General features: G+C 41.3%; 2 protein-coding genes across 2 annotated transcripts in view; one reads left to right on the top strand and one right to left on the bottom strand.

Annotated features, from left to right (window-relative positions):
• TMC5 (transmembrane channel-like 5) overlaps positions 1-1,868 on the top strand; it is a 120,860-nt gene extending 118,992 nt beyond the window's left edge. Inside the window, exons 20-21 of the mRNA XM_011976099.1 lie at positions 227-269; positions 1,023-1,868. Coding sequence (XP_011831489.1) covers positions 227-269; positions 1,023-1,069 — 90 coding nt within the window. The 3' untranslated portion in view covers positions 1,070-1,868. The remainder of the gene's footprint in view (positions 1-226; positions 270-1,022) is intronic.
• A 3,435-nt stretch (positions 1,869-5,303) lies between these two features.
• GDE1 (glycerophosphodiester phosphodiesterase 1) lies at positions 5,304-26,167 on the bottom strand. Its single transcript, XM_011976081.1, has 6 exons — positions 25,732-26,167; positions 20,591-20,766; positions 14,412-14,517; positions 11,244-11,336; positions 8,463-8,674; positions 5,304-7,226 (listed from the first exon to the last, which is right to left on the bottom strand). The coding sequence occupies exons 1-6, from the start codon at positions 25,990-25,992 to the stop codon at positions 7,079-7,081; spliced, it is 996 nt and encodes a 331-aa protein (XP_011831471.1). The 5' UTR covers positions 25,993-26,167; the 3' UTR covers positions 5,304-7,078.
• Positions 26,168-26,377: the final 210 nt, after the last annotated feature.

Raw genomic sequence — 26,377 nt, 5'->3', positions numbered from 1 at the left:
AAAAAAAAAAAAAAAAAAAAAAGATTATCTGTGGAATGAATGAATGGAATCACTCTCCCTAAAAAACAAAACATGTTCAATATTTCTATGGCAGAGACTTGGCCTTAATCTGTCATCCCTTAATTTTAAAACGGTGGACGGCTCACAAATTGTGCCAACTATGCAACAAGACCCAGAATCTGCATTCTTCCTCCGTGACATGGCTGCCTGTTTTTTACTTTTTCAGCAACAAGACGCTTTGCATTTGGGGGAACGTGATAGCAGTCTTGGTGAGTAATTGAACTGGGACAGAATAAGACACTAATATATTTCTGGTGAAATATCCTAAGATAAGTGTAGAATTGCTCGTGTGTCCGTTACTTTTTCAGTTGCAAACTGGATCCAAACTGGCTTAAGCAAAATTCCAAGAATAATTCTTGCTTTAGGTCTAGCCTAATGCAGGAACTCACAATGTCACCAGAGCCCGGTTTTTTTCAGTTCCGTTCTTACCCATGTTAGTTCCTTTTGCAATAGACTCTTCTTAATAAGTGCAAGACAGCTTTATCAACTTCTTATATCTTCTCAGAGTCAGTCTGGTGGGAAAGACTGAGGGACCCAGGATTCTCATGGTGTTTCATAGGATGTGACTGGGTGATGTCCCTGTCTATGAACCAATTGTTGTGGCTACAAAAATGTGGCAGTTCCCTTGGTCACATGATTTCATCTGTCGATACAGGTGGTACAACCATGAAGACCATAGGGACCGAGAGTAGGGAAGGGTGACTTTCCAAGGAAGATCTGGGGCCGATGCCAGGAGAGTGAATTCTGGGCAGGAAACAAACAAACCCATTTATTTTTTGGGGATAGCATTTACTGATGACTTCCAGTGATGGGAGTTCAAGGGGGAAGATTATAGAAACTAAAAGGAGGAGGCAAGGAAGGCAAGAGAAGCTATGGGCTCTTGAAGGCCAAGTTGGTCTTTCCCTTGTAGAGATGGGGCAGAGTGTGCCTGTGTTAACTTCTCTTTCCTGTGTCCAACCTAGACTTGCGATTTAGAAGATCAGTTCAAGAAGGTAATCCAAGGGCCTGATGACTGTTTTGGTAACCAGACACCAATCAAATAAAGAGAGGAGATGAAAATGGAACAATTTCTTTCATGCCACCTGTGTCTTTAGGAACTGCCCAGAAGAAAATCCAAGCCTTTAGCCAGGAGTAGAAACTGACTACAATGTAAATATCAAAGTAAAATTGGGCATTCCTTGCTATTTTTTACACCTGGATTGCTGATTTTTCAAGACAAAATACTTGGGGTTTTCCAATAAAGATTGTTGTAATATTGAAATGAGCCCACAAAAACCTAGGAAGAGACAACTAGGGAATAATGTATTTTATCTTCAAGAAATGTGTGCATGATTGATTGGTTCTTAGAAATCTCTCCTGCCAGACTTCCCAGACCTGGCAAAGGTTTAGAAACTGTTGCTAAGAAAAGTGGTCCATCCTGAATAAACATGTAATCCTCAAGCAGGGATATGAAGCCTCTGAATTGTAGAACCTGCATTTATTTGTGACTTAGAACTAAAAACATCCCCCATGTCCCAAAGGTGGAATACAACCAGAGGTCTCATCTCTGAACTTTCTTGCGTATTGATTACATGAGTCTTTGGAGTCAGGGATGGAGGAGGTTCTGCCCCATGAGGTGTTATACATGACCATCAAAGTCCTACATCAAACTAGCTTTGCACAGTGGCAGTACCGTAGCCAGTGAGATTTATCTGAGACGTGATTATTGCTAATTGAAACTTTTCCCAATACCCCACTGTGATGACTTGAAATATAATCAGCACTGGCAATTTTTGACAGTCTCTACGGAGACTGGGTAAGAAAAAAAAGAAAAGAGAAGAAATTAGCTGGGTGCAATGGCTTATGCCTGTAATCCCAGCACTTTGGGAGGCTGAGGCAAGCGGATCACTTATAGGTTCTCACTCATAGGTGGGAATTGAACAATGAGATCACTTGGACACAGGAAGGGGAACATCACACACGGGGTCCTATTGTGGGGAGGAAGGGGGGTAGGGATAGCATTAGGAGATATACCTAATGTAAATGACGAGTTAATGGGTGCAGCATTAATGTCAGGAGTTCAAGACCAGCCTGGCCAACATGGTGAAACCCCGTCTCTACTAAAAATACAAAAACTAGTTGGGCGTGGTGGTGCATGCTTATAATCCCAGCTACTTGGCAGGCTGAGGCAGAATTGCTTGAATCCGGGAGGCAGAGTTTGCAGTGAGGCAAGATTGTACCACTGTACTCCAGCCTGGGCAACAGAGTGAGACTCTGTCTCAAAAAATAAAATAAAATAAATTAAAAGTTTTATTCAAACCAAATATGAAACTGGTGGTGATGTGTGGAATGTGTGTGTGTGCGCATATGTAATGAATACGTGTGTGTATAATTTTTTTGCAGATTTGCCAAATGATTCACAAGCCATGTGGCTTTTATTTTTTTATTTTAAGTTCTAGGGTACATATGCACAACGTGCAGGTTTGTTACATATGTATACATGTGCCATGTTGGTGTGCTGCACCCATTAACTCATCATTTACATTAGGTATATCTCCTAATGCTATCCCTCCCCGACTTCCTCCCCACAATAGGACCCTTCCTGTGTGATGTTCCCCTTCCTGTGTCCAAGTGATCTCATTGTTCAATTCCCACCTATGAGTGAGAACAGTGGCTGTTCTTAACACTGAAGGGTCCAGCAGAAAGGTGCAATTACTCAGGGGAGAGGAGCCTCCTCTTAAGTAATCACTGTCATAAAACCTAATTGGAACTGAATTTAGAAAGCATTTAAGATACATTCGAAACACAAGCACCCAACCAGTGCTGTCATTTATTCCCTTTTTTTTATTTTTAAGAGATGAGTCCGGGCTGTGTTGCCAGGTTTGACTCAAACTCCTAGGTCAAGCAGTCTTCCCACTTCAGCCTGCCAAGTAGCTGGGACTACAGGCACACGCCACTGCACTTGACCACACACTTTTTCATTCACTTATTTTTTTCATTAATTCACTTCATCGAAGGAATTAATTTCTTTTGGTGTCATCTTTGGTAATAGTTGTATGTAGTGTTCATCCATCCATCCATTCAACAAATATCGACCAAATGTTAGTGGTGAACAAGATGGTGAACAATTCCTGGTGCTGCCTGTCTAGCAGGTTTAGACATGAATTAAATACTTAAGCAATAATTAATTACAGTTGCAGTAGATGCTCTGAAGCAGCACAGGGACTAAGGGAGACTTGTCTGTGGGGTCAGTGCAGGCAGCCCATGGAAGTGATGTTGGAAGTGATTTTATTCCCTTTGGGGTCATCTTCGTGCTGTTTGTGCTTTTTTCTTTGCTTTTTTTTTTTTTTTTGAGATGGAGTTGGAGTCTCCCTCTGTCTCTCAGGCTGGAGTGCAGTGGCGCAATCTTGGCTCACTGCAACCTCCCCTTCCTGGGTTCAAGCTATTCTCCTGCCTCAGCCTCCTGAGTAGCTGGGATTACAGGCGTGTGCTACCAGGCCCGGCTAATTTTTGTATTTTTAGTAGAGATGGGGTTTCGCCATGTTGGCCGGGCTGGTGTCGAACTCCTGACCTGAGGTGATCTGCTCGCTTTGGCCTCCCAAAGTGTTGGGATTACAGGCATGAGCCACCGCGCCCGGCCACTGCCTGGGCTTCTACAGTGAAATCTGAACTCTCTCTGAAAGCATCACTTTTGCTCATTCACCAGATGCTAAGTGCTTCCATCTGGAATGCTTCTCCTTTCACATCCATCCCGTGTCTCCACTTCAGTGCAGTCCTGCTTCTCCTGGAGGTGTACATGCATTAGATTACAGGCTCATGCCTGTAATCCCCACACTTTGGGAGGCCAAGGTGGGTGGATCACCTGAGGTCAGGAGTTCGAGACCAGCCTGGCCAACATGCTAAGAACCCATCTCTACTAAAAATGCAAAAATTAGCCAGGCGTGGTGGCATGTACCTGTAATTCCAGCTACTCGGGAGGCTGAGGCATGAGAATTGCTTGAACCCGGGAGGCAGAGGTTGCAGTGAGCCAAGATTGCACCACTGCACTTCAGCCTGAATAAAAAAAGTACTGTACCTGGAAAGCATTTTAAATGTCTAGGACATGATAGGCAGTCAGTAAATGTTAATTAGCAAGGATTTTACATGCATTCTTTCATTTAATCACCACCACCACAAGAATACTACCCCTATTTTACAAATAAATTAAGTAACTTACCCAAGGTCATACAGCTGGTAAGTTGCTGATTAGGAATGCAGACTTGGCTTTCACTGATTCCAAATCCTGTTATTAACCCTATACTAAGTCTGCCAAGGAAGTGCTTAATAGTAGTTATTAACACCTTATTTCATCATTCAAATTCTCTACCTTTTGAGGCCCTTACCGTCTTAGCATAGGACCTAAATCCTTAATTTGGCCTGGCTGAATCAAAGGCAAAATGGATTTGGGATGAAGATCAAGAGACAGAAATCTCCTGGCTCTTGAGATCTTCCCACAACACAAAGGGATATTTTTATTATTATGAAAGTTTTAGAGATTGGAGTCAAACTCTGTCGCCAAGGCCAGAGTGCAGTGGTGCGATCCTAGCTCACTGCAGCCTCAACCTGCTGGGCTCCAGTGATCCTCCCATCTTGGCCCCAATTTTTAAATTTTTTGTAGAGATGGGGTCTCACTGTGTTGCCCAGGCTAGTGTTGAACTCCTGGCTTCAAGCAGTCCTCCCACCTTGGCTTCCCAAAGTGACAGGATTATAGGCATGAGTCACCATGCCTGGCCAAGGGATATTATTAACTTCATACTGCCCCCAAGAGAAATCTTTCCCTGCCAGTTGCTGTGTACCCTCAGAAGGTACCCCAGGGCTGAATTCAGTTCGCAGAGGGTATTTTCTTTTTTTTTTTGAGACAGAGTCTCACTCTTTGGCCTAGGCTGGAGTGTAGTGGTGCAATCTTGGCTCACTGCAACCTCTGACTCCTGGGTTCAAGCAGTTCTCCTTGCTTCAGCCTCCTGAGTAGCTGGGATTACAGGCATGTGCCAGCATGCCCAGGTAAAGTTTGTATTTTTAGTAGAGACGGTAGAGACATGATGGCCAGGCTGGTCTTGAACTCCTGGCCTTTAAGTGATCCACCCACCTTAGCCTCCCAAAGTGTTAGGATTACAGGTATGAGCCACCACGCCCGGCTTGATGTATCTTCTTTGGTCACTTTTTCCTCCCTCTTTCACTCTAGGCATAACATGGCATGGAAGTACATGCAGTTTAGACATTTGTTCCACTCAATGAACCTATCTTTGTTGTTCATTTTAAAATTCAAGACAATTTTTTTTGCAAATGCTGATTCAAAACGTACCAAGCCCCATCTATCATGCCTATGCCAATACAATCTGTCACAAAAAAGTTTGCTTCTCATCGTCATGTAGCTGTGGGGACTGGTGGCCTTCTAAAATCACTGTTCGGCTGCTGTAAGTGTGAGGCCGGCAACCCATGGCAGGGATGCAGGAGGGAAGCCATGGCTAAGCTGTGGGCCTGGACAAAGGCCACAGATGGGGTTGAAAGGTGAGAGGGGGTAAGCTAGAGGAGACACACGGCGTTGCCATTAACAAAAAATTCAACTTCATTTTAATGTTGCTACCAAGTTCACAGTAAAATCCCTGGAAGTTCAAATTGGAAAGAGCAGAATTGGGATCATGGGCTCAACAATATAAAGGCAGATTCAGTGAGGAGTAAGGGTAGTGGCTCTGGCGGCAGACTGACCTGGATTTGAATGCCAACTGTAACAGACTCAAGACACCTTGGGTAAGTGGTTTTATGAAGTACCTCAGTTCTTCATCAGTAGAAACAGTGCTAACACCTCCCTAAGACTTTTGTATGGATTGAGTAAGATAATGCATGTTAAACCACTTGTATAGTTTCTGGTTAACTGTAAACAAGAAGTTCTAGAAGTTCTATTTTTTTTTTTTTTTTTTTTTTTAAGAGTCAGGTTCTCACTGTGTCACCAAGGTTGTAGTGCCGTGGTGTAATCATGGCTCATTGGGCTCATTGCAGCCTGGAACTTCTGGGCTCAAGTGATCCTCCCACCTCAACCTCCTGAGTAGCTGGGACTAGAGGCATGCACCACCATGTCTGGCTAATTTTTTTAGAGATGGGGTCTTGCTACATTGCACAGTCTGGCCTCAAGTAATCCTCTTGCCTCAGCTTTCTGAGTTGCTGGGATTATCAGCATGAGCCACTGTGCCCAGCTAAACTGTGACTTTTGAGGCAACCCCTTCCCTTCCACAGAGTTTAGTTTCCTCATTTGCAAAATGAGGACAAACCTAGATGTTCTTGGAAGTTTCTTCCAGTTCTAATTGCCTATCTATAATCACAACTGTTGCAGAGCTTCCTAAAAAGCCTGGAAAAGTGCAACTCTTCCCCCTGGTGGTTTGCAGCTCTCCATTCAAGATGCTGTAAATCCCTCATTGGCTTCAAGACCTCCCTACCATTTTGGTTCTTGCACATCGAAGCCTCACTGGATTGCACAGTGGCTTCCCCAAATTCCGTATGCCTCAGGATATGATGCTTGGCACAGTTTTCCTTTAGTGCTCCTTTTAATGATTTTATTAGTATGGCCACAAGTTTGATGTCTACAGTACATGTTAACATAGCTAAATACAAATATTTGAAATAACTGTGGCAAGTTTTAAAATGTCAACTCTGAGTTATCATGCATGTCCCATGCATTTACATCTGCATCTGCAAATTGTACAATTCAATCTGTGCTTATCCTCACTGGGTCTCCCTGTGTGCCTCAGCTAGGGCAGGGCAGGGGCTATTGTGCATTTTTTCAGACCTAGATTTTCAAGAGCAACAGTGTTGAACTCTGGCATTCTATGGTGCATGGAGGCAACACTGGGTTTTGCTTTGGTTCAGGTAAAAATGCAATGACCAACTATTGCATCTGTGTGAGTCACCTGATTCCCCAGGGCCTGGGCTAGCACAAAGGGTATTTTGATATCCTTGTATGAGGCCCCTGGCAGTTTCTGAACCCGTTTCATCCCAGGGTAAAAGTCTAGAAGTGAGGTTCGCAGTCTTCCACCATGCTGTCAGTGATATAGCTGGAACCAAGATGGGATTCGTAGTAACTCTTTTCATCAAAGGTATTAACAGTCCAACCAACAACCTGGATTCCTTTAGCTGACCACTTCTTCAAGTAGGCCCTGGGGAAAGAGGAAAACCAATCCTGTTAGAATAATAAGCAGCTGTCTCAGGAATCTATAATGGCCACTAAGTATGGTGTTCACTGCATACCAGTAGTACCCAGAGGATGCCCCCTACCTGGCCTCTGCACTGTGACCAGAGGGACTGGTCCAAAACCCAGGATGCCATGAACCTTTCTGCACTGTTCCAGCTTACAACATTTCAGTAGCTCACTACTGAACTGTCCTTGGCACAGCCACTGAAGGGGTGCCTGACCTGGCCCCGACCTGTCTCCTTGGCTTCATCTCACATCACACTCCCCCTTTCTTTTCTGTGCTGATTCATTTTAAATTAATTGAAAGAATATGAATTTTCTTTCAATTCCTAGAAAGAACTATGCTCCTCCCTGTCAGAGCACATTACATACATTTTTCTCTCTCATCTGGATTCCTCCCAATTCCCACTCATCCTTCAGATCTTAGCTTAACTGTCACTTCCTTGGGGATCTGGATGACCAGATCAGATTACAGTCTGTGCACACTGTTCTCTCTGACATAGCCTGTATCTTAGTTTTAACTTTGTATTGATTGGATTTTTATTTGATTAGCATCTCTCTCTCTCCCACTTGGCTGTAAACATCACAAAGACAGAGATCATGGCTTTGATTCTTCACTGCATCTTCAGCTTCTCAATATGGAACCTTGCAATAGTGTAGGCACTTACCAAGTATTTATTGAACTGAATCATGCACGTCTGAAATAATACTAGATTTAAACTCTAATCGGCTGAAATATACAGATCTAGAACTGCCAAAGAAATTATTCTGAGATCGCTAGCAGGTTAGGAAATGGAAATTTTATGGGGAGAGATGGAGGAGTGCCTATAACGTAAGATGGTAGGCAGGAGGTTGATGCCCACAGGATGTCCTCACTGTGGTTCTGCCCAGGATCCTGTGTTGGCTTTCAAAAAAAACCAGTCATAGAAATAAAATCCCTTCCTCAGCAGAGTTTCACAGGTTCACTTTTTTTCTTCAAAATACACTAAAAACCCAAAAATATGTCATCAACTTGGTCTGAAAACAGTGAAATATGCCTGAATTCTTCCCACCTAAGAAGTGAAACTGGCAATCCAATTTAGAGGCATGGTAAGCTTTGCAGGTCAGAACCAATTCAGGGTGTCTACTCTGTTAATCCTTCCTTTCAAATAAGAGCATTCAGGACATGTGTCTGGGTAAAATAAAAAACCTTACAACTTACGGGGATACAAAATCCTTTTGCATGAGGAAAGCTGAAATTCCACACAGGTACCACAAGATATTATGCATGCTCCAATCGAGCAAAATGTCCATCATCACAAATATGAAATGTTTCCAGAAAGTATCATAGCGTGGTTTCCCATCTCCTGTATGGCTAAGGCTCCAAGGTCTGTGAGTTAATGCTGTTATTACATTCCGATCTGTTTGTCTCATCTGAAAAGGAATTTGGGGAAGTAAAATAATGATCATATATAAAGTTGAATACTTATTAGTTTAGATTTAGCCAATGTGCTCAATCAGATGAGGTGGTCATGGTTGGTACCCTGCCCCGGTATCTACGAAGTAAGTTCTCAATCATAAACCCTTTGAGAAAATAATGTGATGGATGTAAAGCATTAATATGCAGTACATACGAGAACTTTTTTTTCCACAATCCTTAAAAACTGCAATCCTATCTTTAAAATGGAAAAATTACAACCTCAGGATCAAATTTTAACAAAGTCACGAGAATAAACTTTTAATTGGATATCGACTTAAATCTTGGCCAGAGATAATTAATTAGAACTCAGTGAGGATGGAACCAAGGTCAGTTCAAGATGGGCTAGTTAGTTTGGGCCCTTTCCAGAGCAAATGGCTGAAAAGAGTTGTAGGGGTGAGGAGGGGAATGGGGAAGTGAGGTGGTAAGGGAGAGAAGGGATTGTGATGAGATAATGGGAGAGGGCAACAGAGAAATGGAGAGATGTGGATGGAGTTCCTTCAGTCTCTGCTCTTGTGCTCCTCTTGGGGAATGTCTTACACGTTTTAAAGGACTCTGTGGTCAAGGAAGTTTGGGAAACACTGTTCCAAATGTCTGCAAGCCCCATGACCCTATTCATCTCCATGATAGCTTCTATTGATAGGCTCTATCCTCACTAAAAATTTTCAACGTATGCTCTGTTGGTCACTGGTAAAGAATGCTACGGAACCAACTCATTATTTTGGAAACTGGTAAATAATAGGCAAGATTAAGCATTTATTCTGCCTCTTCGGTAACTAAATAGTAAAAGAGGAAAAGTTTCTTTTTATAGATCTGTTTCAGCTAATGCAAGATGTAATAGAATTAAAATATCAACATTTTGTAGCTCCCTAGAAAATGGACAGATCTGGCCAATGAGCATCAATAGCAGCTAACCACAACAGGAGTCAACCAGATGTCAAGTGCCTCCTGACAGAAAAACACCCTCATCTCTAGAGTTATCTTGCCAAGAATAACCAATCCTAACCTCATCAAGGCAAGCTTCCAGCTCTCACTACCAGTTTATAGAAAATAAAGAGAGAAAAGTATTAAACCATATCATGGCATAATCAGCAAAATCTGGACTTGGGTAAACTCTACAAAACAATAATCTGTTTTCTTTAGTAAATACAAAACAAGGACTGCCCCCCTCACTCCCCCAAAAAAAACAAAGAGAGAGACAGAACCTGCAAGTTTTAAGATTTACAGTTGCTGGCAGGGCACGGTGGCTCACACCTATAATCACTTTGGGAGGCTGAGGCGGGCAGATCACCTGAGGTCAGGAGCTGGAGATCAGCCAGGCCAACATGGTGAAACCCCGTGTCTACTAAAATACAAAAAAATTAGCCAGGCATGGTGGTGTGTGCTTGTAATCCCAGCTACTCGGGAGGCTGAGGCAAGAGAATTGCTTGAACCCAGGAGGCAGAGGTTGTGATGAGCTGAGATCATACCACTGGGCGACAGAGCGGGACAAACAAAAGAAGATTTACGATTGTAACATGCAGATCTTATTTGGTTCCTATTCAAATGAGCAATATATGAAAACCAAAAAACCATTTATGACATTTCTGGGACAAGTCAAAATTTATATACTGACTGGATATTTGATGATATGAAGAATTTATTGCTAATAATTTTTAGATGGGACAATGGCATTGTGGCTATGTTTTTAAAAAGGCATCACTAGGTTGGTTACGGTGGGTAATGCCTGTAATCCCAGTACTTTGGGAGGCTGAGGTGGAAGGATTGCTTGAGCTTAGGAGTTGGAGAACTGCCTGGGTAATACAGAGAGACCCTGTCTCTACAAAAAATAAAAATAAAAATAAAAAATTAGCTGGGCATGGTAACATGCGCCTGTGTTTCCAGCTACTTGGAAGGCTAAGGCAGGAGGATCACTTGAGCCTGGGAGGTCAAGAGTGCAGTAAGCCATGATCACACCACTGCACTCCAGCCTGGGAAACTGAGGGAGAACCTGTCTTTAAAAATAAACAAAATAAAATAAAATGGCATCACTTTTTAAAGATTCTTAATGCAATTTTATGGATAGAATAACATTTGCTTCAAAATAACACTGGGGAAGATCAATGGGGTTATGGGTAAAATGAGCTGGATAACAGTTATGGTGGAGGGGGGGTGCACTGTACTACTCTATTTTATGCATGTTTTAGATTCTCCATAATTAAGAATTTATTTTATGAAGGTATGTTCTGCTGTTAGTTGGTGAGAAGTGGGGGCTACATAATTCTTTTCTGTTCTGAGAATTTTACCACAGTAATCTGAGTGAGCCTATAAATAACATAAAAGAAGGGGCAAAAGAGGAATGGCATTCTATAAAGGGTATGAGTACATTCCCCTTTTGGAATTTCTCTTATTAATTTAAAAGAGGAGCTTCTCAACTGTGACCTTGATGCCATTCAATTTAATAGGCATCTATCCTGTGCTTATGCAGCCCAGTGCAATTATCTACACTAGCTCACCTAATATGATAAGAAAAATCCTGAATATTACCTTATAGATAACTTCTGGCAAGAAAGAACAGACCACACTATTATTGTACAGTTGAGGAAATTCCATATACATTTTCTTTAGAGCCTCAGTAGCCTGTAAAATAGAGAGATTCATATATTTAAAATTGATTAAAATGTGACAGCCCCAGCCAATAACTATCATATATTAAGTATAACCCTATGGAATAAAACAGAAGTTTACTAGAAATGGAGGTGCTAAAAGTATTGGCAGAGTCTACTGTCCACTGGGATGCATTTTAAACTCACACCAGCAGCAAACAAGGAAGAAGGTGGGGTATTGCTGCTTTACTCCCTCTGAGGGCCTCATCCCTTTTGTCATACTTTTGAAAAGTGTGGTAAGCTGTAGGCCAGATGAGGCCAGAGGCAAAATTTTCCTTGCCTTATACCCTAGTTTATCCACTATGAGAAGTCCTTTCATACCCAAAGCTCTCCCTGTGCCTTTTCCAAATGAAACATGAGCCAGCCAGTCTGGGAACTACAGAGGGTAGATTTCTCAGTCCAGGGGACTGAGAGGATGCATCACTCATCACCAATATGGAGGCAGAAGCAATGGGGCAGGGGTAGGAGGGACTGGGAAGAGTTAAGAGGCTCCCAATTCTTCCCAAGGTGAATAGAAGTTTCTTTTTATAGTACTCTAGCTACAAAATGAAGAAGACATGATAGAATTTAAGTATTATTTGGTAACCCCTAGTGAAGTGACATCAATAGCAGCTAACAACAAGAAAGTCACCAGCCATGTGGCATGCAATGCTGCTGCTGCATAATTTGTGAAACACTGCTAATTTTTGGAATGTCAAACATACCCCTAACCAAATATGATGAGCAAAATGCATTCCCCCACCAAAATAAAAAAGAACACAAATTTTCCAAGTCATGCCTCCTCTTCACTAATGCAACTGAAGGTGAGCTATAGAACGCTGTTTTGTTTTGTTTTTGCTGTTTGAACAAAGACATGCGCTGTAAACTCTTCACATTTACATTATTTAATTCTCACAACAACTCTATGTGGTAACTGCTTTTAGTATTCCCATTTTACCCATGAAGAAACTGAAGCTCATCAAAATTAAGGTTACCCTGTAGTAAGAGCTCAGTCAAGGTCTGTTGGACTCCCAAGCCCAGGATTTTGGCCACCATGCTCTACTAGCTCCACTTTGTTGCCTACACTTGTCCCTCTCTACTACCATCTTGGTGAATTAGGTCACTATGTTCTACCCAGTCTTGGCTGAACACCCATGAGCACCCATCGAGAAAACGCAAATAGCTAGATTTTTAAAAAAAAGTCTACTTCTTTTTAAAAAGTATTCTAAGAGAAGCCAGGCATGGTGGCTCACACCTGTAATCCAAGCACTTTGGGAGACCAAGGCAGGCGGATCACTTGAGGCCAGGAATTTGAGACCAGCCTGGCCAACATGGCAAAACCCCATCTCTACTAAATATACAAAAATTAGCCGGGTGTGATGGCACACGCCTCTAATCCCAGCTGCTTGGGAGGTTGAGGCAGGAGAATTGCTTGAACCCCGGAGGCAGAGGTTGCAGTGAGCCAAGATTGCACCAGTGCACTCCAGCCTGGGCAACAGAGTGAGATTCTGTCCCAGAAAACAACAACAAAAAAAACCTAAGAGAATAAGCATGAAAGTCAGTATACCGTGGGTGAAATGTAGGACCTATCAGCGTTCCCAAATGCAGGCTGCAACATCAACAATGAGTACCTGAAGTGCTCATTAAAAATACACGCTCCTTGAGCCTACCCTAGACATTTTCAGAATCTCTTCCCTAGGGAGAATGGCCCAGGAAATTTGTATTTTAAAATAGGTATTCCAGGTGATTCTAATGCAGACCGATTAGAAACCTAGTGGTATACAACTATCAGTTTACCAGAATAATAAATTAGTTATCATTCTCTTCTTTCTTCAAAAATAGGAGTTAACTGTAATAAAATTAGAGTGTATACTTAGGCTCCACATTTCAGGTTTTTTTTTTTTTTTTTGAGACATAGTCTTGCTCTGTCACCCAGGCTGGAGGACTACTGGCACAATCTTGGCTCGCTGCAACCTCTGCCTCTCTGGTTCAAGCGATTCTCCTGCTTCAGCCTCCAGAGTAGCTGGGATCACAGGTGTCCACCACCACATCCAACTAATTTTTGTATTTTTAGTGGAGACGGGGTTTCACCATATTGGCCAGGCTGGTCTCGAACTCCTGACCTCAGGTGATCCACCCGCCTCGGCCTCCCGAAGTGCTGGGATTACAGGCATGAGCCACCGCACCCGGCCCATTTTGGGTTTTAACAACTGGTTTTAATGATATGGGATTAATTTAAAAAAAAATGGCATCATCAGAATTTTCAACCAGTAGATGGCCATTACCGATTATTAATATTGCTAGGGGAAAAATACTCAAGTTGCCCAAATGGGGAAAAAAGTACTTGCACTTGAAAAGCTGGTTGTAAGAGAACAAATGTAATCAGAATCATATCTTCCCACTGATTTTCATTGTAATAATATGTTCTTATGAGTAAAAGTGCAGGCTCTAAAATTTAAGCCAAATTTTATCTAGGAATGTCAAACACATTTGAAGAAAATAAATGATTTTCTGATAAAAGTATAGCTGCTAAAATCAATGAATAACAAAACTATACATAAGGCATATAAATTATACAAAGGGATAAATCTATGTAAAACGTATATGTTCTGTTAACTATTAGCTTTTAATATAGGAATTCTCTTTAAATGCAGTCCATAGTTGTCCATATAAGGCCCTTAACTTTTAAGCTAGATAAAATTGGTCTTGTATACAACTCCGGAATTCCTTTTTATGAGGTTACTTGAGTGGTTTTTTCTAGAAGTGCTTTTCACTGTTTACTTAATATCTTTTGTAATTGCTTTATGTAAATAATAGAAACTTCCATTTTGTGCTGGTTATTGAATATTAGAAGTTTTGTAAAGGTTCCATAAAAGGTTAAAAAGTTCCATAATTTACTGTTTCCTTAAATGATGTAGATTCCTGCATTGTACACTTCCATTCAACAAATATAATTTATAAAACTAAGTTTTAAAAAGAATATATAACAAAACATATGTAATTTCGGAAATGACTATCAATGAAATAAGATTCCTTTTTAACAAACTGAAGTCCATGGTTTAAACTGTACCTTGTTTGCATGGCCTTTGACATCAAAGAAGATTGTGAGGTTATGGTTTAGGCACTCTGCAACGGCTTCCCTCAGGGTAGGGATCTTTTCATCAGGGAAATCATTCCTGTAAGAGAAGAGAAAATACATTGTAGGAAAAAAGAGGAAGTGATAACCTCTATTGTAACAAACATTTTGCAAATGTCTCCCAATCAAATGGAAAGAGTATTTTCTCCAACATTTTTTCTTCCACCATAGTAAAGTCCAGGGATAATTTACTGTAAGTTTTTTTGTTCTGTTTTGTTTTGTTTTGAGATGGAGTCTTGCTCTGTTGCCCAGGCTGGAGTGCAGAGGTGTAATCTCAGCTCACTGGAACCACCAACTCCCGGGTTCAAGCGATTCTCCCGCCCCAGCCTCCCGAGTAGCTAGGACTACAGGAGTGTGACACCACGCCTGGCTAATTTTTTGTATTTTTAGTAGAGACGGGGTTTCACCATGTTGGCCAGGCTGGTCTTGAACTCCTGACCTCAAGTGATCTACCTGCCTTGGCCTCCCAAAGTGCTAGGATTACAGGTGTGAGCCACCGTGCCTGTCCTAGTGTAATAATTTGATCCAAAGTATAGATATTATTTTTCCACATTTCTATTGCTATACACTTAGACATATTTCTGTGATATGCACACAATGTATAATGATAAAATTAGGGTATTTAGGATGTCCATCACCCTAAATATTTATCATTTCTTTGTGTTAGGAACATCTGAATCTCCTAGCTCTTTTGAAATATACAACAGATTGTTAACTATAATCACCCTACTATGTTATTGAACATGAGAATTTATGCCTTCTATCTAACTGTATGTTTGTACTCATTAACCAAATTCTCTTCATTCTCCTCTTCGCCCAACCCCATACCCTTCCCAGCCTCTGGTAACCATCATTCTTCTCTCTACCTCCATGAGATCAACTTTTTTAGCTCCCATATATGATTGACAACATGTAATATTTGCCTTTCTGTGCCTGGCTTATCTTATTTCATTTAACATAATACCTTCAGTTCCATCCATGTTGCTGCAAATGACAGGATATTATCCTTTTTTATGGCTACATAGTATTCCATTGAGTATATTTACCACAGTTTCTTTATCCATTCATTCACTGATGAACACTTAGGTTGATTCCGTATCTTGGCTATTGTGAATAGTGTTGTAATAAACATGGGGGTGCAAGTATGCCTTTGATACACTAGTTTCCTTTCCTTTGGATAGATACCAACTAGTGGGATTACTAGATTGCATGGTAGTTCTATATTTTCAGTTTTCTGAGAAACCTCCATACTGTTCTCCATAATGGCTGTACTAATTTACATTCTCACCAACAGAATATAAGAGTTCCCTTTGCTCTGTATCCTCGCCAGCATCTGTTATTTTAAAAGTCTTTTAAATAATGGACGTTCTAACTAGATAAGATGGTATTTCATTGTGGTTTGGATTTGTATTTCCCTAATAATTTGTGGTGTTTTTTCATATGCCTGTTGGCCATTTCTGTGTCCTTTTTTGAAAAATATCTATTCAAATTAGGATTTGAATAGATGTTTTTAATGGGATTATTATTGTTTTTGCTGTTGAGTTCCTTGTATATTCTGGATATTAGTTACTTGTCTGTTGAATAGTTTGCAAATATTTTCTCCTATTCAACAGGCTGTCTTTTCACTGTTGATTGTTTCCTTTGCTGTACAGAAGCTTTTTAGTTTAACATAGTCACATTTGCCTGTTTTTGTTGCCTATGCTTTTGAGGTCTTAGTCATAAAATCTTTGCCTAGACCAATGTTCCAGAGCATTTCCCCTATGTTTTCTTCTAGTAGTTTTATAGTTTCTGGTCTTAAATTTAAACTTTTAATCCATTTTGTGTTGATTTTCTAAATATAGTGAGAGATGGGGTCTAGTTTCAATATCCTGCATATAGATATCCAGTTTACCCAGTACCAGTTATTGAAGAGAGTGTCCTTTCCCCACTGTATGTTCTTGGTGCCTTCGTGGAAAATCAGTTGGCTGTAAATATATATTTATTTCTTGGTTCTCTATTGTATTCCATTGGTCTATGTATCTATTTCGTGTGTGTGCCTGTGTCTGTGTGTCAGTTTTCATACCAATACCATGCTGTTTTGGTTACTGTGGCTTTGTAATATATCTTGAAGTGAGGTAGTATGATATGTCCAGCTCTGTCCTTTTTGCTCAGTATTGCTTTAGCTATTTGGGCTTCTTTATGGTTCCATATGAATTTTAGGATTGTGGCTTTTCTATTTCTCTGAAGAATGTCTTTGATATTTGGATAAGGATTGCACTGAATTGTAAATTATTTTGAGTAGAATGGTCACTTTAGGAATATTAATTCTTCTGATCCATGAGTGTGGGATGTCTTTCCATTTGTTTGTGTCCTCTTTAATTTTTCTCATTAGTGTTTTGTAGTTTTCCTTGTAGAGCTCTTTCACCTCTTTGGTTATATTTATTCCTAGGTATTTTACTGTTTTTTTGGTAGCTGTGTAAATGGGATTGCTTTCTTGATTTTTTTTACAGCTAGTTCATTATTTACATATAGATATGCTACTGATTTTTGTACATTGATTTTATATCCTGCAATTTTACTAAATTTGTTGATCAGTTTTAACAGTTTTTTGGTGAAGTCTTTAGGTTTTTCTACATACAAAATCATGTTGTCTGCAAAGAGGGACAATCTGACTTCCTCTTTTTCCAATTTGGATGCCTTTTATTTCTTTCTCTTTCCTGATTGCTCTGGCTAGTCAATCATTCCATATTTAGCGAAATTGATATGAAGGTGAAAGAATCATGGAAGAAGTATTTAATCATATTATCCAGAGTTTGTTGTACTTGGGACTGATAAAACTGAAAGTATCCAGTAAGTACAGACTAAATGCAATCATAAACTTCCCTTTTATTGCATGAAACTTTCAAACATGCTATGGTTGCTTTTAACCACAAGTAGGCTGGGCTGTAATGGTATAAGAAGCAATAAGTAAATGGCTTGCACAAGCACTTTTAGAAAGGTTAAGACAACTGGATCACATGGTGGTGCCCAAGACATTTTTAATTCATATCCTGGTGACAAGTGAGCATTGAAAACCCAAGACTCGTAGATGAAAAGAATTGAAGCACACAGATACCTGAGCATAGACATTAGAGACTGATGGTCTTTGGTTTCTTACATTGTATAATGGATGTTATTTTTCTGTTTTTTGTTTTGTTTTGTTTTCCTTTTCTGGTGATTCTGTGCTTCTGACACTAGCTATAAATTGGGGTTCCCACCTCCTCCTCCTTGGGTTCAATTAATTTGTTAGAGTGGCTTGTGGAACTCAAATAACATGTTTACAGGTTTATTATAGAGGATGTTACACAGGATACAGATGAAGACATGTGCAGGGTGAGGTATGGGGAAAGGGGCACAGAGCTTCCATGCCCTTTCTGGGTGCTCCATCATTCAGGAACCTCCATGTGTTCAAATACAGATATTCTTGACCAAAGACGAGCAACAACAACAAAAATCATTTAATTTTTAAGAAATCAGTGAATTTCCATTGAATTAATAACATTATTAATAACCCTACTCCCGAAAGGGCAGAGTATATGCCACCTTTGGAAAACTCAGAGACTTAATTTTCAGATTGTAATTTCCCTAATACAACCCTATGCAGGAGAAATTCCTAGGAATACATAAATCTGTTAACTGTATTGTGTATTTATTTAAGTGCAACTGTTTAAAATAAATAATAGTTTCTAAGACATAATTTTCTGATAAAGAAAATGAAGGCTAAGTGCTTGATACAAAAGAAATTAGCTCTTACAATAAAATTATGATCTAACTTAATGCTAACTCAACTGCATTATCTCTACTGTAAGATCATGCTTTAAAAAAAGGGTAAGGATAGGCCAGGTATAGTGGGCTCATGCCTGTAATTTCAGCACTTTGGGAAGCCGAGGCAGACGGATCACCTGAGGCCAGGAGTTCAAGACCAGCCTGGCCAACATGGTGAAACCCTGTCTCTACTAAAAATGCAAAAATTAGCTGGGTGTGGTGGCACATGCCTGTAATCCCAGCTACTCCGGAGGCTGAGGCAGGAGAATCGCCTGAACCCAGGAGGTGGAGATTGCAGTGAGCCAAGTTCGTGCCATTGTACTCCAGCCTGGACAACAAGAGTGAAACTCCACCTCCAAAAAAAAAAAAATAAGGATAATTTAAACATTACAGGCAATTACCCCAGCCATTCTCATCAATTTCTATTCCCTGAGAGTGAAAGATGGGAGACCTGAATTTGTTGTTCCTTTGGCTGATCTTAGTTTCCTCCTTACCCTCCTCTTAGGACAAGCATCTCATCACACTGAGCATAATTCTAGAGAAAATATCTATTTTTTTCCCACAACATGATCCGTAAACACAAGCCAATTACTTCATTTAGTGTTCAATCACAGAAAACACACTCTGTTCCAATAGCAGAGCAAAGACTGGTTGTGTTAAAGATATTGGTGTAATATGTTGCCTTTGCTATGGTGTCTTCTTAAGGGATTTTTTGAAAATTACAATTTCTTTTTTCCTAGGATGCACAAATTCCAGAGAAATGGACTCAGTGCTCCCTTAAAGGATTTTTAAGGGTAATGATGACCCTAAACATTTTTGCTTTAAGTATTAACTTTGAACCCGACATTTTATTAGCTACAATGTCATTATAATATTAAAACCAGTCTTTCCCTTGCATAAGCAGAGCAATAAAATATCTGATGACAGTCAAGAGCAATTCTAGCAACCTGGACTCATAATTCTCAAGTGTTACCAATATTCTTTCCTGCCTACATTATGATTTCCTTCGGCTGGCTGATGTTTTTCAGATCCTAGGAAAATAGGTCTGAATCATCTTTTAGGAAAAAGTATAACTTTTTCCTATAATTGTTGGGTCAAATACTTAATATTCAAAGAGAATCGATCATTGTCTGGATAACTGATATTACATGAATAACCAGTGAGCACACACTTTTCAGTATTGCAAAGATGACAAGCAGAGAGGGATTTAAATAACCGCATTCCAAAGTACAGTATATTACTCAGCATACCAATTCCAAGGGTGTTTACAGCTGTAAGTGGGGAAGAGGATGTAGGTTCTGTGGTCATGTAAGTTTGAGAAAAGCTAAGTTACAAGTAAGAATCAGCTGATGTGGACTGTTTATCCACACCAGAAGTATTCAGAGTACACTATTTGATCTTATTTGAACCTGTTTTTGTGGAATATCTTGTAAGATTAGCTCTGGTATATATACTTTGGAAGCTACATTTACACTCTACCAGGAAAGAATTAAATTAGACACTGAAAGAACTTTCGCACTTACAGGGTTGAAAGACACTGGGGGACAGCTAAAAACAGCATGATTTGGACTAAAACTTGGGATAGATTCTAGTCTTGGCTTCTTTATGAACTAGTTATTTGCCCTTGAGTAAATAATTTAACTTTTCTGGGATTATCTCTAAAGGCAAGATTGATCTAGATCTACAGTATCCTATATGGTAGCCACATATGGCTATTTCAGTTTAAATTTACATTTAAATTAAAAATTCACTTCCTCGTGTCACTAGCCACATATCAAGTGATCAGTAGTCACAGGTACCCACCATTATTATATTAGACAGTGCAGATATAAAACATTTCCATCATTGCAGAAAGTTCTACTGCAAAGTGCTATTCTGGATGATTTCTAGGATACTCTCTATTCCTACAATTCTGTGATTCCTCAGAAGTTTGTTATGAGGATCGGAAGAATTAAAAGGGTTAAGTTAAAATGTAATATTATACTATTACTTGAAGCTTTTAATGAATGTATAATTTGCTTCTTGGTACACCTGAAGGCAAGAAGATTGCCAAGCAATGGCTTTCAGCCTCATGATTCTATAGTGACTAGACAGAGTATTATCTTGAGAATGATTCTGAAGCCAAATTTAGCCTCAGTGGGAAAGACTAAAAACATAATGCCGAATTTCTGCTGTTCCTGGCACTTGCTCGTTACTTAGGAGACCTATATACAGTTCAAAACAAAACAAGACAACTCTCCTGGGGCAGATGTAATTAGAAGGCACCAGTGTCTATCTGTCATTTCCAATAAAAGCTAAAAGATCTGTTTAAGTGACAATAAACTACTTACCTGAGTCTGTGGTTTGCTGCAGGATTCAGCTTCCTAATTTGTTCAAACGTCAAATCACACAATCGACCAGTCCCATCGGTCGTCCTATCTACTGTGTTATCGTGCATTAAGACAGGAATCCCGTCAGAAGTAAACTCAATGTCCAACTCCACGCCTGTTGCTCCATTCTTAGCTGCCTTAACAAAAACATCAACAATATTGCTGTTAACTGGCCACAAACATCTTTTTGCATCTAACCACCCAAAAGACCAGCAGGGCTGGCTAAGACAGCTGTCCTTAATGATTCATTTTCCTTCCACTTCCCCCACCAAACAGCAATCCTGACCTGTTTCTGTTTTCTGTGGATATAACCTTACCTCAACTCCTAACTGATGGATTCCTTAAAAACTTTAATTTCCCCACTCTTCTTACTTTCACAGTGGAAGACTGGGAGACTTCAGGAACTTGCGTTTTATCTGGATGCTTTAACTATATGGTTCATCAATGGCTTACGAATACAGACAATTCCACTGTTTACCTACACTCTTTGTTGTACAGCAGTTCTGATGATCACCCTGTGGTTGTTGATGAGTCAGATATTTCACTACTTTGGCATAAATGAGTCAGGTTTTTGTTGGTTTAATTCCACACTCTACCACAAAGACACCACGCCTGCTTCTAGGACATATCACATTTTGTTTATGTAAGCAGCACTGGCTGTTGGCCAGTAAGTTGGTAAGCTTGATGAGGTAGATGAGAATTTATCTAAAAAGAGAATTTGACACTTAAATTACATGAGCCATGCTCCTCTGGAGACACACTATCTAATGTTTGCTTCCTTGGCTTCCTCATCACAATAAAGATGTGAAAAGCTCATTATGATCTATATATATATATATATTTTTTTTTTGAGACAGGATCTGGCTTTGTTGCCCAGGTTAGAGTGCAATGGCATGATCTCAGCTCACTGAAACCTCTGCCTCCTAGGCTTAAGCCATCCTCCCACCTCAGCCTCCCAAGTAGCTGGGACTACCGGCATGTGCCACTACATCCAGCTAATTTTTGGATTTTTGGTAGAAATGGGGGTTTTACCATGTTGCCCCTGCTGGTCTCCAACTCCTGAGATCAAGCAATCCTCCTGCCTCAGCCTCCCAAAGTGCTGGGATTACAGGTGTGAGCCACTGTGCCCAGCCATGATCAAGATTTTTAATTTTTTAAAAAATATTCTAAGTCATGGTCTACTGGAAACATATACAGTAAAAAAGATTTAACATATGTGAATGTTTTGAGCTAATTTCCTCAATCTCTTTCTGCCCGAAAAAGAAAAAGAAAGCTGTTATTTATTGAGCCTTTTCTATTTGCCAAGCACTCTTCTAAGTGCTTTAAATGTATTAACTCTTTTAATCCTCACAACCCTGAAGTAGGTACTATTGCTATTCTCAATTAACAAATGAGAAAATTGAGACAAAGAAAGAGTAGGAAACTTGTCCAGGGATGCACAACCTAGGATGCAGCAGAAGTTGCACTCTTATCCACTTCGGTTTTACTATCAACACTACAGATACAGCTGAAATTCTCCCTTTCATTCTCTTCCTTTCCTCTCCAGAGGAAATTACCATCTTAAAGTTGGTGTGTGTATCATTCTCATGTCACTCCCTTATAGGTTTTTACTTAACATAGAAAACTGTGCTAGTGGATAGTTAAGATTTCAATAGCCATTGTTATTTATTATGTCCTTTTAAACACATCTTTAAAGGTAATATAGTCAACTTTATCAATAAGGTCCTTTATGGGTGGAGATTTTTCTGCCTTATTTAAATCTTGCTTTTCCCATGTGATACAGATACACAACTATTTTGGAAAAACACACCACATTTTCCCTCTGCTCTCACATCACAACAATCAACCCCGACTTCTGTGACCAAAAATGTGGGATTTTTTCTCCACCAATAAGTAGTGGACACCAGCTGAGTATCCTCCAACTCGATTTTGACACTACATACCTGGAGACAGTGTCAGATCACAGGTCGAGGGCTTGGTCCCCAAGACTGCATCCCAACCTCCTCCAGACACAAATAGCAAGCTGGGGCCTCTGGAACTTCTGACCAATTGGGTTCAAGTCCTCTTAGGTTTATTTTAGTTTTTATTTTTTTAATTCCTCTTAGGTTTTTATGGAAGCTTCATGATGTCAGCATTCCTTCCCCCAGGGTATAGGTAGGGTGGGGTCCCTCTCTGATGGGGGTCTTAAGACTCACAATTTGAAAGACAGGGAAAGATTCCAGTCCTGCCTGGGGGCAGGTGAAAGGAGGGCAGGAGAAGGTCAGAGAGATTCTGTTTCCTGAGGCCTGCTCCTAAGGCCTAGGATGCCTAACAAAAGACTGTAGCAAGGGCTGAGAGTTATGAGAAAGGAACCATGGATGAAAACCTATATATGTGTGTATATGTGCATATCTATACATACACGCATACTTAATAGATTACAATATAGTATAAACATAACTTTTATATGCACTGAGAAACCAAAAAATTTGTGACTCCCTTTATTACAATATTTGCTTTATTGACTATTTACTCAGGTCTGGAACTGAACTTGCAATATCTCCTATATATACTAATATGTGAACTAGAACCAGGGGTTCATCTTTCTATCTCAATTACTGGAATGACATAGAAGTACTGGTAAAGTCGGTCAGGCAGTGGCTCATGCCTGTAATCCCAGCACTTTGGGAGGCTGAAGCAAGTGGATCACTTGAGGTCAGGAGTTTGAGACCAGCCTTGCCAACATGGCAAAACGCCATCTCTACTAAAAAAAGAAACAAAAATTAGCCAGGCGTGGAGGAGCACACCTGTAATCTTAGCTACTCAGGAGCCTGAGGCACAAGAATCGCTTCAGCCTGGGAGGTGGAAGTTGCAGTGAGCTGAGATTGCCCCACTGCACTCAAACCTGGGTGAGAGAGAGAGACCTTGTCTCAAAAATAAATAAATAAACAAATAAATAAAAGTATTGGTAAAGTCGAATGTATATATACATACATTTCTGACAGTGCTAGAATTTCTGGTAGATTATAAATGACATATACAAGGAAAAACTTGATAAATGTGAATTGAGTGTATTCCAAAAACAGACACACTATTATAAACAATGGCAAAGGAATGAAATTACACCCACAGTACATTCTCCACACGGGCCAGAGTGCAGCTTTAAAAGTATAAATCTTGGCCGGGCACGGTGGCTTACGTCTGTAATCCCAGCACTTTGGGAGGCTGAGGCTTCAAGACTAGCCTGAACAACATGGCAAAACCCTGTCTCTACTAAAAAAATACAAAATTAGCTGGGCATGGTGGCACATGTCTGTAATTCCAGTTACTTGGGAGGCTGAGGCAGGAGAACCGCTTGAACCCCGGAGGCAGAGGTTGCAGTGAGCACAGATCACGCCATTGAACTCCACCCTGGGCAACAAGAGTGAAACTCCATCTCAAAAAACAAACGAAAAAACCAAAACCAAAAAAAAAAACCCCATAAATTTAAATAAATAAATAAATAAATAAATTTTTAAAAAGTATAAATCTGGAGCCGGGCACGGTGGCTCATGCCTGTAATCCCAGCATTTTGGGAGACCAAGATGGGCGGATCACTGGAAGTCAGGAATTTGAGACCAGCCTGGCCAACATAGTGAAACCTTCCCTCTACTAAAAATAACAAAAATTAGCTGGGTGTGGTGGCGGGCACCTGTAATCCCAGCTACTTGGGAGGCTGAGGCAGGAGAATCACTTGAACCTGGGATATAGAGGTTGCAGTGAGTCGAGGTCATGCCAATGCACTCCAGCCTGGGCGACAGTGAGACTCCGTTTAAAAAAAAAAGAAAAAGAAAAAAAGGAAATGAGGGAGGCCAGGTGTGATGGCTCATGTCTGTAATCGTAGCACCTTAGGAGGTCAAGGCGGGAGGATCACTTTGAGGCCAGGAGTTTGAGACCAGTCTGGCCAACATAGCAGAACCCCGTCTCTACTAAAAATACAAAAATTAGCTGGGCGTGGTGGCGTGCGCCTGTAATCCCAGCTACTCGGGAGGCTGAGGCACGAGACTCGCTTGAATACGGAAGGCAGAGGTTGCAGTGCACGGAGATTGCACCACTGCACTTCAGCCTGGGTAAAAGAGTGAAACTCTGTCAAAAAAAAAAAAAAAAAAAAAAAAAAAAAAAGGAAGGAGAGAGAGAGAGAGAAAAAAAAAAAAGAAAATAAAGAAGAGAATCAGATATATTTACACAGATGCAAAAGCACCTAATCCACTGAAGAGCCCTCTCTATAAGCTGTCATTAGTAGGAAGCCAGGAGAATGCCAAGAGCTGGGAGGTACCAAAAGTTTCAGGAGTGCCTTATGAAAAAGAGAGGGCAAAAATTGTTATGAGTCCAGCTGCCAGGCTTGTGCGAGTGCCAATGTGTGTGTCTGGGGAAAAGGTGATAAGGAAATGACTCACGTGACTTAGACGACAAGCAAAGGTATGTCCTGTGAAGGGTGAGCTATTTAGACTAACCTCAATTACTGACCAAGACCCTATTTGACCTGACCCATTTCCTACTTCATTCACACACCAGTCTTTGTTCTGTTCCTTGAAGTCCGGCCACACACTGCCTCTTCTGTTACCTGAACACCTCTATATTATTCCCATCTCAGGACCTTCTGCGTCTGCCTGGCTCCTTATAACTCCGGTTTCTGTTCAAATGTTGCTTCTTCGGAGACGATTTCTCTGGACTACTCCATCTAAATAAAATAGCGTAACTCCTCCCCTCGAGTTCCCCCGATTTCTTCATTGCACCTTTCACTCTCTTAAAGTTATCTCATTTACGTGTTTACTTATTTAAGGCTTGCCTCCCCCACTCCGATGTACACTCTGTAAACCAGGGACACTTTTGACCTTGTTCCTGGATGTAATCTCAACGTCAGTCCCACAGAAACTATATACATATCTGCTGTCGTCTGTAAATATAAAACCTGAAGTCGGGAGATCCCTAGACAGTGGGAGGGATCAAGGGCCGGGAGTGTGCCTTGTGCACGAATGAGGAAGTGGGAAGGTCGTCTTGAGTAGATCGGGGAACCCTGGGAAGGAAAAGTAGAAGTCCGAGCTCTCGGGAGGACCGAGGGGCGCGAGGCGTGGGGGTCTCACCTGCCGAATGGCTGCCAGCGTGTTCTCGGGCGCGTCGTGGCTGCCGCCGCGGTGGGCGATGGCAGAAATGCGGTCCCGGGGCTTGAGCACCTGCAGGACCCTGCAAGAGGGCACCGGCTCAAAGCTGAAGACGCGCAGCAGAACGAAGAGGCTGCCGGTGAGGAGGCAGGCATTGACCGGGCTTCGCGTCACCAGCAGCAGCACCAGCAGCAGGAAGGAGAAAGGGCCCAAGAGGCCGCCCTGGTCCTCCCACAGCCACATGCCGGCGCCCGCACCGGCACGGACTGGAGTCCCGGACCCGCCGGGCTCCCGGGGCAGGAGAGCGAGAAGCGAGGGGGAGGGTCCAAGGCACCGGCAGCAGCGGGCACCCTCTGAGGGGACCAGCGCCGCACAATGGCGGCAGCGGACACATCCAGAGAGGCAGTCGGCTGCCCAGCCAATCAGGGATCGGGATTCGCAGCGCTAGTAGGCGGAGCCGCTCCCTGGCAACGGGGGCGGGCCCAGGCCCCAGCCCCAGGCCCCAGACCCCAGACCCCAGACCCTAGACCCTAGGCTCACATTCCAAACCCAAAGTGGCTTAGGGTTTTCTGGGGTCTGAATTTCAACCTGGGCTTTCAGACTCCTAGGCGAGAAAAGGAGGGCTAAG

Source organism: Mandrillus leucophaeus, unplaced genomic scaffold (genome assembly GCF_000951045.1).
Source record: "Mandrillus leucophaeus isolate KB7577 unplaced genomic scaffold, Mleu.le_1.0 Scaffold162, whole genome shotgun sequence".
In the NCBI taxonomy this organism is placed as follows: domain Eukaryota; kingdom Metazoa; phylum Chordata; class Mammalia; order Primates; family Cercopithecidae; genus Mandrillus; species Mandrillus leucophaeus.
The sequence above is the reverse complement of the archived record's forward strand: the minus strand, read 5'-3'. Positions and strand labels throughout refer to the sequence as shown.